The 21,510-nt window shown below is 37.7% G+C and overlaps 1 protein-coding gene across 1 annotated transcript in view; it reads right to left on the bottom strand.

Annotated features, from left to right (window-relative positions):
• NCKAP5 (NCK associated protein 5) overlaps positions 1-21,510 on the bottom strand; it is a 382,667-nt gene that overhangs the window by 42,389 nt on the left and 318,768 nt on the right. The window contains exons 12-14 of the mRNA XM_059820618.1: positions 17,543-21,390; positions 16,668-16,845; positions 12,315-12,393 (exon numbers count right to left, since the gene is read on the bottom strand). Of these exons, the coding sequence (XP_059676601.1) occupies positions 12,315-12,393; positions 16,668-16,845; positions 17,543-21,390 (4,105 nt within the window). The remainder of the gene's footprint in view (positions 1-12,314; positions 12,394-16,667; positions 16,846-17,542; positions 21,391-21,510) is intronic.

Below are 21,510 nucleotides of genomic sequence, written 5' to 3'. Positions count from 1 at the left end.
TAAATACAAAGGTCTACATGCAGCTGGGGAAGTCCCACAACTGATGACGTCTGCAATGATCTCTCTGTTATGCTGTTACACTTTCTTTCTAAAAATCTACTCACTGTTCTCAGGAGACAGGATATTAGAAATAGATACAATTTGAGTCCTAATAGAAAAGAAATATTGAGACTTACAACTCATGTGAAGAGCAACTAAGCTCTGTGTAAAAGGTAATTAAATGAAGTCCAGCTGCAGCCTGGCTGTCAATGAGGCCAGCCTAGAAATGCTTTGAGGAGCTATCCCTTTTCTTTTTGGCTGTATGTCCCCCTTTGGTTTTACCTCTGCACTTGCCAATCAGCCTTACAGATCTGCAACTATCTTTAAGAAATCCTTACAGATGAGTAACAGCTGAGAAGAAAGAAAAGTCCTCACATCTGATGCAAGGTGTGAATCCAAGGTAAGCAACAGATCTGCCACAATGCAGAAATGTGGCTTTTCCAGGCTTTTTCACTGAGAAAGAATAGCCTTCTATTTCCCTTAGTAAAGGCTGGGAGCTAACAGTTGCACACGATCTAAGGAACATCTTACTGGGGATTGCTCGTTCAAGGCATGCATAGAGGCTTCCCTTCATTTGCTGTTCACTAACAGAAAAGACATGTCCCAACTCTCAGAAATTGTACCTATAAGTAGCAAAGCCCAAGAAAGGACGGTTTATTATTTACCCAGGTGCTAGCTAAGGGCTGCCTCAGCCATGCCTTTTCCATGTAACCACAGGTGTATCTCTTCCTCTCTTTATGCCTCAGTTCTTCATATTAAAACACGGAGCTAATCACACCTCCCCATTACACAGTGGTATTGTGAGGATAAAGAACCTAAGAGTTTGGCAACCAGTATGTAACCAACCTGCAATCACTTGAATGAATAATGCTTGTGTAGAAATACCTTTACTCTAGCTTTTTTGGAGGCTGTTCAGGAATTAATAGCAAGCTGCAAAATACTTGCAAGAAGCATTAAGGTTGTTATTTTTGCTAATATTATTAGAGGTAGCTGGTTTAACTTTAGTCTGGGAATAACTGCATTAGACTGCAGTTACAAAAGAGAAGAGGTTACACTTAGCATCCCAGATACATGGGCTACACACAGTGCCCAAGGGAGCATTTGCTGCTGGTATTTGGCTGTTCCATTCAGGTTTTCTATTCACTAACTAATGCATTTGAAGCATTTAAGGATAACGGGATGGAACCACTGATTTACCTGCTCTTAAGCAACTCTCTTATAAATTGGAGTTTGGTTTCACTCACATTGAGACGCTTTCTTTGATTTTCTATTCCCAACAGATAGGACTAGTGATAGTGCTTTAAGCATAAATGCTGTCTCTGGTAAACGCAGACCAATTTATAAGTGCACAGGAGGCTCTGGGTTTTGCAAATGCTCAGGAGAACATACTATATTTTAGTAACATCACTTTGTTTATTAGTACAAAAAAAGACTGAAATTAAAGCCACATGAATATTAAATGAAGCTTTAAATAATTTATTTTTAGTTCTGCCCTGCAGATGGCTTTACTTAAGGGTACTACTAATAAACAGTTACAAATATACATGCACACCTGAAACACACTGATTTTATTTCTTAATTAATGAAGTGAATACTCATTAACAGAGTCTTTCCATTTCAGTACTCAAGTTCAGCTCCTCCAAGCCAGCTGAATGACTGTGAAACTAACTGCATGGAAGCAGGAGCTGGTAACAAACCATCATGATTTAAATCCAGAAGCATGAACAGAGATTTTTTTCATTAAGTCTATCTTTTGCAAAAAACCAAACCAAACCAAAAAAAGTATGCAATATTACATGGTGTTTCAAAAGCACCATTAGAATGAACATTTTGAAACAACATACTGGACCTCTTTGCATGTTAAAGATAGGAAGTAAGGAAATTATTCACTATACATATATTGATTTCTTTTTCTTTTCCTCACAGTGGATTGTCCAAACTCTGAGAAATTCTCAAGTTCACCTAGTATTAAAAACAATGCACTAATTTTATAGGTATTATTTCTCTATTATAGTGGGGTTTTTTTGAAAAGCCTGTTTTTCTGTGATATGTTATGATGGCTAATTGCATAATCAAATGTCAACAATTCAGGTCTCTGAATGAAGACATGAATCAAAGTTCCTCAAACTCAATTAAAAATGGCAAAGACAACAACAAAATGAGGAATAGGCATCCCATCCTCAGAGTAAGAATTTGGTAAGACATATGCCAATACAGCTCAAGTATAATTGGTAATTCAGGTGAAAATGTATTTTTCATAAGAATTCTACTAGATGTCATTGTAGAAAAGGAGTACAAAGTCCATGTGAGCACAGCTGAAACAAATGTTTAAAATAATAACTCAACATATACTAATTCAAAATGTTTTTCGGTTTGTTCAGTTGTACTTCAGGTATATGAATTAGAGTTAATAGGAAATGCATGACTGAAGCTCCATACACATCTACAGATGGTCCTAGCCAGAAGCAAAAAACATGTAAAGTAGAAAAGTTTCAAATAGAAGGATTCACACTGTTATAGAGAATGCTGGCATGTACTATCCTGTAGTAAGTATGATAATCAGGCACAGTCCTGATTTGAGTGATAAAAACAAATATACATTGGGCCAGACTGTAAAACAGTGTAAATCAACATGGTAGCATTAACTTCAGAGTTAAGGCCATCCTGTTTAATTGACATTTTAAGCCTGAATGAGACCAGCAGATTGTCAGTATCTTGAATAATAATTAGACTGTATCCTATATATAATGTATAAAGACCCATGCTTCTTTTCGTTCTAGTGCTAAAATGTGGTATTTCTGGGTGAATAAAGGTAATGACAAAGAAGGAAATTAACAGCAAATCATTGTGGCTAATAAGGAAGTGTTGATCCAAAATATTAATTCTCTCCACAGAAAGAAGACAAGCTAGACAGTAGGCTGCAGCAGTGCTGCAGAAGAATTGGCAATTAGACAAGTGCTATGTGTACTATCTTTTAAAGTACAAAGAAATGGTTTGTCTTTGCCAGACTGTGAAGCAGGTAAGCTGACATAAATTAGAAGACACTAATGGATGTTAGTTTCTTATTATTCACATTGGCAAGGTTCTCCATCATCTTCAAGGAATATAAGTAACAATTAGAAAAATACACAGAAAGTTCCACTCTATTATCATAGGTTCCTTCAGACCATCATTTCAAAATTAATACCAAAATGCCAAACAAGAGTCAAGAACACATCAGACACTATTCATCCCATTTCCAGTGGCCGAAACCCACATAATGCTGTTCCTCTTGGAGGCATCTCCATTCTGCAAAGTAGCCTGTTCACCTTCTCATCCATACGAAAAACATGCGCTAATAAAATTCCACTGAAAAGATGCAAAGCAACTCAGTAGAAGGAGAGGGTATTTAATCAGCTTTATGCACTAGTGTGAGTTGTTTCTGATGAGCAAGTCCTGGGATGGTAAATGAGGCATTGCAGAATGCTGCTCCACGCTGCCTTGGAAGGCTGCTCAACAGCATGACCACACCAAATCTTCAGTAACATGAATATTGCAGTATAAGAACACAGGACTGCTAAATGTTGTGTAAAGCCTCCCAAAGAAATGGCACACTGGTCATGGACAGATTTAGAACAATATCCTTGAAGATATTCAAAACTCAACTGATGAAGTCCCTGAGCAGGAGAACTTCCAACCTATGAGCTTCTACACACAAGACCTTGTGTTCTTGCAGTGCCTACTGGTTATTAAACAAGATTTCCCCTCAGTGATGCCTCATTTGAGCTACTTTGGTTCAGAAAAGTAAGTAAACCACATACACAGGTCATTTCGATGGTGTTGAAGGATCAGAAAATGAAGATTTTAAAGTAAGAAAGAGGAAGAACAGTGCTTGATAATTGCATTAAAGTGTAAACACTTTGGGGATATTAGATGGAGGCCTGAAATGGCATAAACTTTGAGGAACTGACAGAGGCATTTAGGTGATTGAAAGTACAAATGTAACTGCTTTTTACCCAGCCAAGCTCAGTTCTGTTTGTGCATTTTGACACATGCCTCCTGCCTGAAGTATCCTGAGGACATCATAGATAAGGAGGTTGTAAGGGTCTCTCTCCTATCTTCCAGGCCCCTTATGGCACTAGGTTTTGAGGCTTTGTTGGGGTTTTTTTGGATGAACAAGTTTGGATCCTGATGTTGCTAGAGGCAAGCAGCTTATTTTAGCATTTATTAATTAATCATTGTTTTAGCAATTGGGAACCTAGTCCTTTGGATTAACATCCAAGCTGGTTAGATATAGCAAGTGAGCATGTTGTTAAATTGCCTGCTACACTGATTTAACACCTACTTCTCAGCTTCCACATGCACTCAGGGCTTCAGAAAACGGCTTTGTTACTGACATACAAATAAATGCATGCATACTTGTACCATTGCTCATGTATAAGGGATTCATGAAAAATCTAATACCTTGTCACAACTTGTATCAAAACATAACATTTTTGAGCATGCAGACTCAAAACAGGAACAGACCCAGGCTGGAAATGGATTCAGTAATAACTGGCTTTGTTTGATTGGTTTTACAGACAGCAACCTCACCTGTAGGGACTTCCAGGTATTCCACAGCTTTTCTGGGTGGTGATGGGGAAGATAAAGCAAACATTTTTCCTTTATCTGATCATGTGTAAATGAATGAGTCAACTGCTATATCAGTGATAAGATGATTGCTAAATGGTTCTTCTCAACTTCTATCAATGGCCTGATGAAAGGAATTAACACTGACAGTGGTAAGTTGTTTTCTCAGGCATTGAGACATAATGACAAGAGAGGATTTCTTTTGCGGTCAAAAGACATTTTATCAGTTGAATATTGTTCTTCATTACATGCATTAAAGGCGGCCAAGGATTTGCCTGACATTTAAGCAACTTCTGGATTATCCTTTTGCCTCTCCACAGTGATGTAGATCACCTCTCTCTACTGAATGCACAGGCTGTAATGCAGATCAATTTGTTCACCATCTTTCCTCTGTCACTTATTCTGTTACATTTATCTCAGTAATTCATTACAGACCTCACCTAATCTGTCTCCAGGTTTTGAGGGTTCTTTAATGTAAATGTGTTTGCTCAAATATGTCAGACTTAATGGACATGTTTTAGGATGATGCATGTCAGACTTAGTGTATTTACCACATTAATCAGGCTTGTTTCCTTCACATCTATTTCCATTCCCTGAGAATGAGAAAACATGAATTCAATAGCTGTTTACTTAGTACTCCAGTAAAAATACCCAGAGTTTTAGTAGTTTACATAATGGTGGATAAAACCAAGTCTTTTTTTTGGCAGAGGGGGGAGTCCAATATTTTTTTTTCTCTTACTGGAAGCTTGGTGCAAGCTTATTAAACAAGCAGATGAACTGCTATTGTTTTCATCAAGCTTTGGAATAGGCAATTGGATAACTTATAATTAAGCATTATGAGTAGGTACATTAAATGACACATTCAGAAATTGAATTTGAAACATACTTTTTCAGTTCCGGTGTTCATCAGATCTAGATTTCAGAAAGAAACCAAAAGAAAAAAGGCAGATGACACTGGAGCAAGGATCCGTTGATTAGAAATGGAAATGGAAAACGGTATGGAAACAAAAAGGCAGGCTGTAATATCATGGTCTAGATTTGTGGGGAGTCAGATAAGAAGCAATACTGGGGCACCACACAAGCAGTAAAGAGTGACCACCAGTTTTAAACGATGCAGGTGAACAAACATGAGGGGAAAGGTGAGAAAAGAATATCTTGGCAGTAAATGGGTATATTTGTGGGAAAACCATACAGAAAAACCAGAAAGAAAAGAGGAGTCAGAGACTAACAAATTTAGCTGGGGTACTAGAAAGAATGCAGGTCCTTCTCCTCATAGAAAAGTCTGCTTATGAAGTGTGGTTTTTTATTATCATATATATAGTTTCATAGTATGGCTACTGGGTGCTGAATAAAACAAAATCAGAATAGACAGATGATACTATCATATTTACTATTTTGATACCTCAATACAAATAATAACAATGCTGACATTTCACTTTAAGTCAAACCCACTTACACCTACAACATGTTATATGTCCTATGTTTACTATCAGTATACCTATAAAATTGCTATCAAGTTGCTATCAACCTTCTATAAAACTTGCTGTGAAAGACAATCCTGGTTTCTACTGAAAATGTAGTTTGATCACTTTTCTTTGCTGCATATAAAGCTTAAAGGGGTGGACTTTAAAACACAATGCAACATATAAAATACCAACAACACTACCTTTCTGGAACATTAGGCATCTAAGGGATTCAACCAAATGTTCTCTAAAGAAGACAAATCTCCAAGAAGTTGCGTAAAAGACAGACCTTCCTTTTTCTGACCAGATTGCCTTTAAATTAAACTGCAAAACCCTTCTGCAAAGTTGTTCTTGGAAAGCAGAAAAAACGATTATAAAGCCTGCTATAAGGCAGATGATTATCAAGAACTTTAATGGAACTGAGTGCTGGGCTACAGCAGAACTACAAAAGAATCTCTTGACCTCAGTGTGTGTTTTTGTTCTAGCACAAAGCAGCAAACTCTACAATGCACTTTTAATGTTGCTTTGATAGTGTGGAAGCCCAACCCTCTTATCTAGCTAGAAACGTTTCAAAACCCTTTTAAGGATCTGCAGGCATTTTCTCTATATTATAGAAATGCCAGTATCTACAAGGTTCTCTTTTAATGTTGGATGAATCAATTTTGAGCAACTGACCTGGACCTCTAATGAAAATTTGACAAAAATTAGACCCAAGTCTTTCTTCAAAGTTTCAAAAATTCTGACTACCTTCACCTTCATAATCTTCGCCTGGCTCTGAATTTCACCTGAAATACTCCAAACAAACAATAGGGGCCAATGCCACAGTTAGAAAATTTCATTCCAAGAACGGTGAATCTTTCTACTGTGGATTCTAACCCCAGCCTGCCTCAGGGAATTAATTCCCCATACAACTTCAGTAGGTAGCACCTTCTGCTTCCAGTAGAGCAGACATTACCAACACCACCCAGAAATATTTTGGATTGCTACTACCAAATCTGGCATTATCAAGTATTTTCTCCCTAGAGTACTCACAATGCTCAAGCGAACTGCAGGTCTATTCAGGTTTTTTTAATTTATTTTATTTTTACCACTGATGTCATTCCGAGGACAAAACCTACCTGCAGTGATGTCCCTGATGTCAAAGCTCAACAGGCTTTTATTAAAGAATGAATCTGGCCTTTTAGTTCAATCAGTGACATATTAAAGGTAACATTTGAAGGCAAAAAACTTTCCAGTTCAATAAAGTAATTCCTTTAGATGAACTGTCCGTGCTTTCATGTACTTATGTACTCCTGAACTTCAGTGCTTTAAACCAGAAGTGCTTGTTTGATTTGTTTAGGAATTGCTAAGGGTAGAATGACCACTGGAAATCCACTATGGTGAATAAACATATTTACACATAGAAGTATCTGTGACAAAAAAAAATAAATCCTCTTTCTTTGTATTGAAACCTGAGCAGAAATTTAAGAACAGACCTGAAACCTTCTCAGACACCTCTCATTAGCCTATTTAGGCTGGTGAATATATGCTGAGATTGTGTTTTGTGTGAAGCTTGAGTATATCATTAGCAAAAAGTATATTCAATGTTGACTCGCTTCTCTAGTGAATTTGTCACCCATTTGGGGTGTCAAAGAGAAAAGGAACCTGGACCCAGAGAAATTATTATCATGCAGCTTTCAAACATGGGGTTTGGTAAATCAGCAAAGAGTTGATGTCTGAGAAAACAGCACACTCAGTCTTTCCTCCTTCAGCCTCAGCAGAAGAATGATATGATTAATTATGACTAACTTTCCTCTTCATTACAGATATATATATTCCAAAAAAGAAAACAAGGTCCGGAACTTTTTAATTTGTGTAGGGACCTGTATAGCCAAAAATACTTTTGCTCCTTCAAGGTGCCCATATTTCAGTCATAACAGATTAATATTATAAACAAGAAAACTGTCTTTGGTATGACTGTTACTGTATACCATAGTATTCTCATTTGAAGTTGTCTGCAAGGATGAATTCTTCAGTAATTAGCATTTGTTTGCTTCTGCCATGGATTTTTGGCTTTTCCCTTGAAGCTGTTTATCAGTGAAAACTCTTAATACATTATAATTAATACAATCACACTTTTCCAGGAGTGGCTGCTAATTTGAAACAGTACTTGAAATATGAAACATTAAACTTTCTCACAAATGCTTTTTTCTTCACAAGATGTCCTGTTATTAACTTGTCTATGTAAAGGTGTCATCTGTAACTGTCTTGTAATTTTTTTGGCCATTGTGACAATGGGGAAATTCAAGACAAACACTGACTCTTCTACTCCCTTGGGGGAAACAGAATTCTTTTTCTTTGTAAAATGAAGGCTTTTTTATGTTTACATGGGAGCAATACTGTCAGGAGCTTGACACATCCTCTTTGCATTCAATTAAAGAATTTTATTTATAGGAATATTTGGAGACCCTGCTGTACCTTTCTGAGCTGGGGATTCTCTCATGACATGAAGGGAGAGTCAACCTTTTTATCATGTCCTTCCTCTTACCAGGTACTTTAGCATTTCCCACTTCATCACTCTTTCAAAACCCAACTACTTTATTGCAAAGGCCTTGAGGAAGGAGCTTTGATGATGACTGGACCTGAAAGTGATACTCGTGTATTCTTAGGTCTCCTGTCTGTGGGAAGTGGGAGCACAGGCAGCATCTGTGTTGCCAGGGCCACATTTGGCATCCTCACCGACAGTACAGGAAAAGCATCCAGGGTATAACATATTTTTGTTTTAAATTTTTTTAAATGTTTAAAATATATGTTTAGGTACAATATAGCACAATATAAATGACTGCTTCATATGGAAATGATCATGTGTTCCTGAGATACAGGTATACTAGAAGGGAGATTTTATACTACTGTTCATTCTTGTATTCTATCAATTTAGCAAATCCAAAAAGTCAGCAAAATACTTAAATTTGTTTAGATCAACAACTGACAATAAATTAAAAACCTAGCAACCGGCATATTACACACTTTTTGTTTAACACACCCAGGAGTATCTCATTATTAGAAAGTGATGAACCAGCATTGTCTTACCTGATACCAACATTGAAGACTGTTCAGTTATATGTATCTTGCTTATTAGCTAACGGGGCAGAACTGATGTCAATTTAGGTCTTTTACAGTGACAACTACAGCAACACGTGTTTTTCCTATTATTTCTTTACCATAGTAAAGAACATCTTCCCTGCTTATTCATAGCCTTTCTACATCTTCTATACATTCAGCTCTATTTTGTTAAGTTTAGATCAAAAACAGTATAATAAACTCATTAAAGTACAGCTACAAAACCACAGTGAACTTTGTTTTCTTAAAACAACTGTTAATGATGGTGAAGAATGCAGGAAGAGATGAATTTACAGCCCATTGAAATTTTCAAGATTTCAAACATGTTCCTGTTCTGGCAGAACCCCCAACACTATGAAACTGTTCCATGAAAACAACAGACCAAAAGCCTCACCAGGACATGAACTGCTCAGGGGACAGAGCAACTGCCCACTTTGATCAGACTATGGACCTGGCTCACTATTAGGTGCTTGATGGCAGTGAGGCACAGCATCTACATAGCCATCCTTCCTGTATTATTCCCTTCTGCTTCTGACAACCAGAAGCTTAGGAGTTGGTAACAAAGAAGGCCGAATTTGGCTCCCTCACATCTCAGGTAATTCTCCATACCAACAAGTTCTTTATAATCTTCACAAGTTCTTCCTTGTGTATGGTTTTGACTAAAAATCACAAGCTGACATGGGAAATGTTCCAAGTGAAAATTTCTTAAAGCTGCATAGAGTTTCAGTCTTGAAAAAAATCAGTATCTTTCTATGAAAACCTTTGTATCAGAATGCCAGAACGTCTATCAAGGAATTTGATGAAAGCATCTGAACAAGACCTAGGAAAGGTTGCTATCGAGAAAGAGCAATGAGGACGTACAGCAGCAAAAATACCAGTGTAAGATAAAACATAGCCCGATGAGAGTGGTATAAAACACAGTAAGATATTGATTTAGGAGTATTCATGAAGTGCACTTAGATCCATGCTTCTAATTTCTCAGGCTTGGGCTTGTCCTGCTGAAATAAGTAATGACTGGTACATTCTGCATTAGGACTCACTGTGCTAATGTTAACAAATTTGCTTAGAATTCTATTATTTTTACTGTGCCAGTACTACCTATTGCACATAATGTCTCCCATCATCAAAGAGTTTCCTGACATTAACAACTAGATTAACTAGCAAACTCCTTGAGTTATTCTAGATGGTTTGACAAGGCAGAACAGGGATAGCTGGCATCCTGTGTTGAGCCTTTAAGAGATGGCATTGTCTAGGGAAAAGAAGATGCTTTTGTAATTGGTATAATGCAGATGATGGAAAGGTCTTTGTACAAGCTGTAGGAATTTCCCAAGGGCAGCACTGCGTGGCATCTCTGTAGCACTATGTACTGTGGACTTGTATAGACCTGGGCCACAGACCTACCTGTCACTTTATCCATGTCATCAGACCTGAAAAAAGTGAAGAAAAAGGACTTTTCTTTGAAAAAAAAGGACTTTGGTGCACAGGAGGTCAGGACCCACAGTGATGACCTTTCCCAGCTAACTGAGGGCCTCATGAACCCAAGGCACAACGGAAGTCTGACTTTGGGGAATGTCAACAAACCTGCTCCAAAACCACTATGGCCTGTCAGAGACTCAGATTTTCTGCCTGTGGGAGGAGCAAAATATTAATGCCCTCAAAAGCCACCTGCACGACATATTACAGGACCCAATAACAAAGTAATATATCAAAATATATAGCATTTAGGTCTCAGCCACAACCACCAATTACACTGATGAACACCAAGGAAGCATTGGAGTATTTTCAGAAAAATACTCTGCAAATCGCTGTTTTTTTCTCCTTCAGTAGCTGAATTAAAAAATTAAACCCAAACATTTCACATCAATTCAAAGTAAAAGTTTTGAGAATTTTGGGGCGGAGGCAGAATAATTATTTCAGTCTGAGGAAAAATAATTCTGAGAAATCTTAAGCAAGTTATTCTCTTTTCAGCAATTTCTAGTAACAGTAAGTCCTTTATTCACAGAGTGAGGAGCATGTATTTGTCCTTTCAGGGCTAGGGCCTACCCACTCACAGAATCCACTCAGTGTCTTACACTGCATTATTCAAAGTTCTTGTTATTTAGTTGCTGTAATAGAGCCAAGTTATGGCTGGGTTCTTAGAGAGGGAAGAGTTTAGGGATCTTTTCTGCAATTAAGACACCCAGAGTTTATTTGGCTGAATTTGGGACTCAAAAGGATGTACAAGTCAATAAAGCATGCAAACATTTTCCTACTACCCCAAAGATAAATGTATTTCGACATGATAACTCTTTCTGTTCAGCCCCACTTGCTGGGTTGACAGTATTAGTAAAATGAAAGAGCTTCTGCCTAGCAAGATCACTTACAGTGTCCTGAAAACACTGAATCAGATTTTAACTATTGCTGCAGTCTCTACCTGCAAAGGGAACTTGCTAAAGGAGAATCTTTTTTGTTCCGAGTTAGTTCCTTATATTGGTGACATACTGCTCTAATACAGGTCCCAAACATACTTCTGTTTTGCCATCCATTGCCTTTTAGATATTTTAACATGTACTGTGGTTAAAAATTAGTACATGTCAAACAAGAAGCAGGGCAGATGGTGCTACCCTCCTGAAAAGCGTAGAGCAAAGGCAACTTTATTTTCAGTAACAGCTTTAAGGTCTTCTGAACAGACACCTGGTTTGCTACTCCTTCTGGTTTAGTTTATCACAGTAATTATTCTGCTATTCAGAATTTTATCCTGAATTTTACTAATTCAAGGCCAGATGACAGAGTTACAGTATATCAGTATTATTCCTACTGAAAGTATCATGCACAACAACCCTCAAGTTAAGCCACTATATGTAACCCATTAGTTTTGGAGGCTGAAATGATCTTCCACAGCCAGATTCCAAAGCCCTTCTGTCAAGCATTCCATTGATCCACAATTGGTAATGGTATGTACTCATCTTTTATATAGTTGGTGAAATCTGGCTATCCAGGAACAGAGCTAAATGAATGCCAAAGCTGACATTAGGTGGGCAAACAAATAAAGTAATGAGAATTAAACATGTTTTTTTCCAAGAACTGAGACAGCAATAAAATCCAGTGTAAAATATAATTTTGTACCTATCACATGACTCTGACATGTAGTCCTTGTCATGGTGTCCTCCTCTTCTTCTTGCAGGTTTTCTGTGACTACTTTAGCCTGTACATAGTACAACAACAAAAGTGAAGAACATCTGTCACCGTTTATATTGCTTCATGATAACTACAGAATATCTTTTCAGAAATAAACCAGAGAAAAGTTACAGGGCAGCTAAGAGTGGAAGTATATAGCCTGTGTCATTCTATAGACTGCGGATAACAACTGTAACTTCATTCAAAGTCACAATATGCAGCAGTCAAAGAATATCCTTGGAAGATGCAATTCCTCAAAAGGTAAAGTATTCTTCTGCATTAAAAAAAAAAAAAAAAAGAATTATGCTCAGGTCTCCTGACCTCTTATTTGTTTCTCTCCAGAAATACAATGTTTCAGATTCTATGCTAAAGAAGATGTGAACTTAGTATGTGACAAGGTGGTATCTTTCTGGTCAATTTGCAAACACTGAACTTTGGTGTTTTTGTTTCCACCTCTGTTTAAAAGCATTTATTAGCTAAACAGAGAGAAAAACTTAAGAATGCAGTGCACACTAAGAGCCTTGTATGTGTTATTCCAGTATGTGTTATTCAAATCCATTAGATATTCTACTTTTCAGATGAAGGCATATTTTTGCTCTGTTCTTCTGCACTCCTGTTTCCCAAGTGTGTATATAACCTGAGTGTCTTCCTAGCATGCAGTGAAAACCCCCTCCATTACATGTCATCAGTGGCCATAATTCAGATCCAGGGACATATTTTTCTTCCATGCTATATAAATCAAACAGGAATGAAGATACTTTCAGGGTGATGAGAGGAGGAAAGCCAGCACTGAAGAAAAAATTACTTTCAATATCTCAGAGATCTTAAATTATTTGTTAATCACTCTCTGCTCTTTTAAACTACCTACAGCATATTCACAATAACATTAGATATGTTCTGTAATCTAAACCAGTAGAATTTATCATCATTTGTATGACATATCTTTGATCACAGTATATATTCTGCTTGTCTGGCTTACACAGGTAGCCCTATTGACCTCTTGTGACTAGCCTCAGTAAGACATGAAGGACTCACTCTCTATATTTATAAAAGTGCATTTATAATCTCTTAATCCAAGAGATTTGATTACATCTTTTTTCTTCTGAAATGAGGCTCGCCAGGCTATGGAAAATGAAGAGGAGAGTATGTGATCATTTGGCATCGAATTACAGGTAAAACAATTTCTCACATTTGCAGACTGTGTGGCGGTCTGTGGCTGGCTGCTGATGTGACATTTCACAATATTAGGATAGATCTCTGGGTATTCCCCATATACACAGACTGCAGACAGACAGTGCTATACAAAACTCCTGGTGTCTTGATTTTGGTGCCACACTTCCACCTCACAAAGTAAAGCCCATGGCTTTTTTAAATTACGCTGGGCTGTAATAAAATCACAAAGATGAAATGAAGCAGTGCAGCACAAAAATGATTGTATCTTACCTTAAGCTCCAGCCAAGGACATGAAAAAGTATTGGAGAATGTGGAATATCCTTGGTGTGGGCAAAAGGATTATGTATTTCTGTTGGCTGGCCTTTAGAGCAAAGTGCTTTTTTGATGAACACTACCGGGAAGCGTATCCCTCTGAAGGTGAATACACAAGGCCGCCATTGGTGGAACATTGCTTTTTCCATAAATTCAGTGGCAGTCAAGCAATAACTTTCTTTGCATGAACAGAAATCAGAGGTAATTGGTGCATATGTTATAGCATAATAGTGCCCCAAGTCTTTACCTGGCACATCATAAGATAAGAGATATAATCATCAAAAATTAAATAGGCTTTAAAGGAAAAACTTACTAGAAAATTAATGTTAAAAAATGTTATGGCCAGGATTTAAAGAAGCAGTATATATATATGATACGCAGTTTTGAAATACAGCAGCTTCCGCACTGAACCCGTATGACTGAATGCACTCTGCGTTGTTCAAAAAAGAAAAGAAATCTTCTTCAGGGCTTTTCAAAAGATTGATGCTGTTTTCTCCAAAAGCATTCATTCTGTCTTTTTACAAGTAAAAAAATGCACAACAGGCCATTCTACTTCATGCGACTGTTTTCAGTCACAGCTATCTCCCGGTCCTTTGCAGTCTGCTTCAAAGTAAGCAGACACCAAAGAATAACTAGAAATGATAGTAATAAGATGCACGAACTTTGAATTTAAAGACTTTCCATTGTTTTTCTTGCAGAAGTTTGGAGGACAAGATGAAATATCACATACTGTGGAATCTTAAGGTATATCTCTTTCATAAGTTATCATTAAGAACTGTAAGCACTTTTTTAATCTCGTTATTCTAGATGTCCTCAGTCTTTTGGCACTAGATATTTCTTTCAGGAATTAAGTGCCACAAAAACCACAATATGAAAATCAAAAAGACGAAGCATATAATGTAACTTTATCTTCAAAAACAATACAAAACCCACTTTGATTCCTAGTGAACAAAAGAGTGTATAATATAGGACAGGTAATGCCTTTTCCCATGACTAACATGTTTTGTTAAAAACTAAATAGTATAATTAGCATTTCTCCATTATTTATGTATATTACGGAAAAACTTTGTAGTTCCCTGATAAAATGAAGTGTGTTTCTTGAAGATATACTTTAAGTCCTAAATGACTATTATTGCTGCATTTAGGAAGACTTCACAAAATGACAGACAAAAAGCACAGCAAATTATTGCAGCATTAGAAAACAGTAAGTTAGAAAGAAATTGTACAAGCAGTGTGTAGAGTTTTTTGTACTTCTGTAGAGTGAAGATATACCCTAAGCTGTCAGGACCATATTAAATGGGGCATAGTTAAACTGAGTGGCTCTGATAAGGGACTCTGCTTTGCTATCAAAGTTCTAGATCAGTTGGATTGAATTTCCTGCATATTGCACATTTCCAGACTTTCATTCTCTCTCTTTCCTTTCAGTGACACTACAAGGACAGCCTTAGATATGCTTATAATTTGTGGTTTTATAATGCAGGAGTCATCTACATTTTCAAAGAAGAGATGATACCACAGGAGTCAGGAGGAAAAAGTTTTCCAACACATTCATTCTGCATATGTTCCATGTAAGTTGTAAAAAATGACCTTGCAGATGTTTTTAGGAAAGACATCTGCATTAAAGTAAAAAAACATTTGCCTGAAGTTGAAACCATGTGTGGGATACTTTAACCTTAAGCATCCTAAACGTCAGAACTAAACTAAGAGTTTTTCCAGTTCCCATTATGAAGCTTTTTGAAATTTCTTTTATCCTTGAAACACATCCCAAAGAATTTGTACTTCAAATTCTCTCAGATGAAATAGTTGCATGTGCTGTACTTCAATAACTCAGTTTTATCAGAACAACAACAGTAATAGCCTCAACTTTATGTTCAGTATTATATTTGGCACAAGTTTTCAGACTATTTTGTGAGAATTGTGATTATTGTTAATCATCATCACAATAATATGGTCAAGACAGCTATCAGGAATGAGAAAAGAATGCTCATCAAGTTAAAGCATCTCTGTTCTCCTGGTGCCTGGACTTCAAAACATCATGGGAAAGGCCCTTGCAAGGCAAGAAATTGCTCACTAAATTCTAAGGCTGATTATTAGAAGCTTCACAAGGAAGGGCACTTTAGGCTACAATCCTAGACTGTGTGTGTATGTTTCTCAATGCAGGAAAGTTAGCCACTCACATAACCTTTCAAGAACCAGAATCTAGCAGCTAACAGAAAATAAAATTATTTTTCTTCTAAATTGCAACATTCTTACTCTCTCGGTAAATTAAATTATCAAGCATAGTTAGTACCTTATCGAAGCATAAAACTAACTACAGGGCATTAACAGGGAGATTTTCTATGGTACAAAGAGAAACATGGGACAAATGTATGTTTTTGCTTTTGAGGCTCCCTCTTAATTGACAAATATTCCCAAACATGGTCAAATACTTTGCCTTTTCCCCACCAGCAGTGCACTTTTTAGGCTTAATGATTTCTATAGTGTTCAGAGGAATGTTCAACACTGGCATGCAATTTTCAGGGAAAGGGGAAAAAATGGTCCTATTATTTCACTCTACTACAGTATGATTATAGCATCATTGTGCATATATCTCCACTGGAATTGAATTGCCAGCAGAAGCAGTAGGATCTTCATGACTAGCTGTATAATCTGGCCTATAGTCAAGCTGCCAACTTTTGTATTAATTCACAATTCTCTAGCTACACAAAATCTTTCTATCATGCATAAACAGTTATTATCCTGTTTGTACTGGCAATAAGGAACACATCCAGAAGTTAAAAAGAAGGTAATAATGTTTTCATGTACTAAAGCACTTACCAGGGTCTGATTCTGCACTTCCATATCAGCTTTTGTGTTGCTGTTTTTCTTGTGGTTTCCTTGAGAGCTGATAGAGTTGCCGTGAAGAGAGGAGCCCTGGGAGCTGCCCTTCGACACACTCCTGTAGGAAACATTATTTGATCCACTTTCTGTCTGCTGAGCTGCTTTCTTATCAACTCTGCAGGTAGAGAGTGATTCCTCTGATAAATTACATTGCCCTTCTTCAATCACTCTACTTTCCCATTCCTCTAATGTTTAAAGTAACCTCTCTGTATCTTTCTGTCTCTAGACCTTTGAGTGATAAATGTTTCTAACTAGCCTTGATCAAATCTGTCACTTGCAATTTCAGGTAGTATATCAATTTAGCCTTTCACATATAATGATTTATATTATATTTGGGACTGCTGTGGGGCAAACGTGAAAACACAGTATAGCAATTGCTAAGTTCTTCTGTGACCGAAGGTTGTGGTAGCTAGAAATGTAATTAATTCTGACAAGTTACCAAATATATGTTTGCTGGTTACAATACATGAAGGTGGAATACATTAAAACATGTACCTAATTATCATCTATCTTTACACACCATCTGCCTAGATTCTTGATTTCTGGAATCATTTGAATTTCTATCAACTTGGATGTAACTTGCCATTCTTTCACTTCAAAGACCATTGGTTAGGTTACCAAAGTAACATGAACAGAATTATCATCTCATTATTAATGTTCTTTCTTGTAGAGATTAAAGTCCTGATAGTGTACTTACTGATTGCTGCTATGCATTCTGAGGCTAAAAGGAACATACATTGAACTCAGCATCTGAGCATCTGTAAAGCTACAGTGTACAACAACACATCCCAAATTGTGTTCCAGGGTTTTACCTGTTTAAAAGCTCTTTCATAAAACTGTCTTTTGGTGAGTATGTAGCTGTGGTGGAACCTTTGACTTGTTCACACTCAATCTCACCAGGTGTGTCTTGTGAAGGTTTCGTAATTTTGCTTTCCATGACATCAGCTAAAATGTCACCGTTGTCTGTTTTCCTGTTAATTTCATTTTCTATCTCACAGTGTTGTTCAGTTTTCTTTTTTTCCTTTCTTCTCTCTAATTTTGCCTGCTTAATTCCAAATCCTGAAACTTTTGCATCTTTTTTTTCTACCTTTGTTTTAGGAGCATCCGTTTTCCTGCTACTCAGTGCCGGGAGCTTACTCTTTCGAAAGCCAAACCAATTAGCTATAGAGGGCCCAGTCTTTTGTTTAGTCTCCGCAGTGGGAGATTTGGTTTGTCCCTGACCCTTTTGCACATTTTCTTGGATGCATAACATGACTTTCTCCTCTATTGTAGGTTGTAGAGCCGGTGAACTCAAAACATCGGTAACCTCAGAGGCTTCTGCTAACTTTAGAGACATGTGCTGTCTTCGTGCCTTTGTTGCTTCCAGTTTATGAGGACACTTTATTCCATCCGAGCTTTGAAATGATGAAATTTCTTTGGAAGATACAGTAACTGACGATTCTAACTCCAATTCTGCTGGCAGAACACTTTTTTTACCTAGAGCTTCATGTTTAAAACTTTCAGTGCTTTTCTCACTCTGGACAGATAGACTGCGTGCATCTTTCTGAGAAAATGGTTTGTTTCCATCACATTTTGAGGTGTTGTGAAACAAGTCTACTTTTGGAGATGATCTGAAGGGCAGTTTGCTTGGGCTTCCATGCTGACTATTGCAACTACTCATATTTCCAAGAGAACCTTGTCTAGAATAAGAATTTTCTGTGGTTTTAGGAGTGTATGAAAGAGTCTCTGGGGTCACAGCTGACCCAGGAACGGTCTTGATTTGAAGTCCTTCCATGGCTGAGTTCTGCCTTGTTAGAGAATTTCCTCTCTCAGAAGTGTTTGTAATAATCTGAGTCCGTACTTTTCCGAGACCTTCTGTCACAGGGGCAGATGGCTTTTCCCCTGTATGAATGCTAAAACTCTGACTACGAGCTTTCGCTCCATTCATGCCCAGAGCTGGCTTCAAGTGTGACTTGTTGCTAGAAGAAACAGATCTCTTAACTAATTTGTTTTCTAATCCATCTACTCTGTCTACCAAGTTGCAGTTTTCATGTGAATAAGGTGATGCTGTATCCATACTAAGTCCCACACTAAAATTATTTTTTACTTCGGAATGAGACTTGGAGTCTTTTAATTCAGCATCCGTTGCACATCTGGTGGTTACACATATAGATTCATTCTGCTTGTACTTACTTGAACTCACATTACTTTTGGAAGCTGCATTTATACTGTCTTTTTCCTGTTTCCCTGGTACAGTAGAGCTCTTTTGGAGAAGTTGGGGAGATTTGACAAATAACTTCATTCCTACAGGGAGACGGGTTTTCATTCCTTTCTCATTAGAGTTTTGGGTAGCATTTGCAGTGTCACTACCATGAAACAGTGTTGACAATGGGGAATTGTTTACCTGAGAGAGTAAAGGCTCACTTGTGCTTGTTGTATGACGTTGAGGAGTTGCGGGGAGAATGTCTGGCATCTTTTGTGGCTGATCCACTCCACTGTCACTGGAAATATCTTTTTTGCTGGAATACGCATCTTGTGAAGAAATTGTTTCCAATGACGGACAACCTAGAGAAAAGGACCTGGCTGTTTGAAAATCTGTGTTGGAAAATTCACAATTCTTGTGGAGACCCAGCTGATGAGGGTTTTTTGGGCAGACTTGCTTTGTGGAAACTTTGGAAAGTCCTTGGCGTGCACTGTGGGGTTGCTGAGATATGCGTTTATTTTGCATAATTGCTTCTGCATTTTCTTGAAGGTAAGATAATTCAATTTTGGCCCCAGAAGGTACACTTTTTGCTTGCATTTCATGACTAGATTGATTATGAAAGCCAGAGTTCACAGTTCCTTTTAATGGTGATGATTTCAGTATATTTTTTGCTGTTTCACTGGGACAAGCTCCTCCTAACTTTATCACTACAGGTGGTGAATGAGCATAATTAGGCCGAATCAACAGGGATGTTGACCTGCCTGGAGGAAGGGGTGGGGACGGTGATCGGGCTTCTACAGTTGCTAAATCACAATGAAAGTCTCTGGTTGGAGGTTCTCCATAGTCACTGGGCTCTGTAAGGTGCTGAGGCAACATTGGTGATGCTGGACTCTGACTCTTTGGATACTTTGACCCGTTGCCTCTGCCTGGATGTTTCAAGCCAGGCAGTGGGTGGGCAGGGGGCTTTGGAACCTGGAAGTCAACTTTTGAGTCAAAATCACGAGGTGGACTTTGTGCCTTTTTAAATCTTGAAAGCTTTACAGGTGGCAGAGCTGGTGATTTTTCAAGGGTTGCAGGGCCCACTGGTTGAGCTACAGGTGTCTCCTCGCTCTCAGTCATGACAGTTTTTTGTGGAGAAAATTTACCTCTGCTGGGTATTTTACTCAAGTTTGACTTTTGATTGATTCCTGCATGCACAGTGGAGCTTGAATTGGCCTTGTATGATACATCATACCCTGGCTTCAGTATTTTTTGTCGTGGAGTATTTTGCAGTGTCAGTCTTCCACAGCATGGAGATTCACTGCAGGTCATGGGGACTACTGTATTTTTATTCCTTGTATTATCTTCCAGAGTCTTTTTCTCGGTTCCATCTTCAGGTCTTTCTAAAGCAGTGTAGTTTCCAGCATTGGCTCCTGTCTGCAGATCAGTTATTCCCTGAGGTATAAGTTCAGTATATTCTGCACTGGACCTAGTTTGTGGCTGGTTGATTGAAATTTCATTTCTTGTTACAGTGACAACTCCAGTTTGATGTGAGCTGAATTCAATAGGCTCACCATCCTCAGCATCAAATATTACTGTAATACACTCTTCAGAAGAGGTCTTTTTTATAACCTTTTGTTTTTTAATGAAATTACATGTCTTTGGCCTAATGTCTGAGTGAGCAGATATCTGTTTTTCCTCTTTGTCAGTAGACACAAACTGAGAATTCTCCGTGACTTTGAGCATGTCAGAGGTCTTTGTGTACTTCTCAGTAAAAGGAGTTGCTAATAAATCTGATGGACTTTTCTCATCACTGCTTTCTATATGCAATTCATCCAATACTTCATTGTCATCAGTATCTGAAAGCTGAAAATTAAGGTCCTTCCAGCCTATATTAGCATGGCTTTGATTTAACTGTAACTCAGGCAGCATTGCTCTGGTGCATGACTTTACCTCTGCCTGAAATCCACTGACAAAACTAGTCAATTTTTCAGGTCTTTCCTTTGAATTAAAATATGAACTTCTTTCTGGCAAATGTTTCCTCTTAGGATCCCAGTCAAAGAGACTGTCAGAAACACTGTGAGTTAATTTGTTACAATAGATCCGGCAGTCTTTGCTTGGTATTTCCTGCAGCAGCAGTAAGGAAGAAGAGTCATCATCTGCATCATCATGCAAATCTGAATCGTAAGAGAAAGTTTTGTTATGTTCAATGCAAATACTTCCTAATTCCATTGGCTTACAATGAGTCTGTTCATTATGGCTGCCACATTTAACTCCAGGGGAATAAATTCCTTCATTAGAGTTCATGCAATCTTTGTAACCCCATTTTGATATCACTGAAGGTGATTCAAGCAGTATTTTTTGCTTCTGTAATTTCTTCAGCCCTTCTAAGATATGGTTCTCCTTGATACGAGTTGGAGGTAGATCATCTGCAGGACTTGAGAGGTTGCTTGGGAGTGAAGAACCAACGCTTATTCTTTTATCCCAGCTCACGGATGACTGTTAAAACAAAATAAAACTCACATGTTACTCACAAGTGCTGTTAATAAAAAGTGTTAACATTTTAGTAAAGAGATTTAGGAGTTGCATAGAGCATTACATTTCTTCCCTTGCTATTAA

This window comes from Gavia stellata, chromosome 8, assembly GCF_030936135.1.
Source record: "Gavia stellata isolate bGavSte3 chromosome 8, bGavSte3.hap2, whole genome shotgun sequence".
In the NCBI taxonomy this organism is placed as follows: Eukaryota; Metazoa; Chordata; class Aves; order Gaviiformes; family Gaviidae; genus Gavia; species Gavia stellata.
This window is presented reverse-complemented; position numbering and strand designations above follow the sequence as displayed.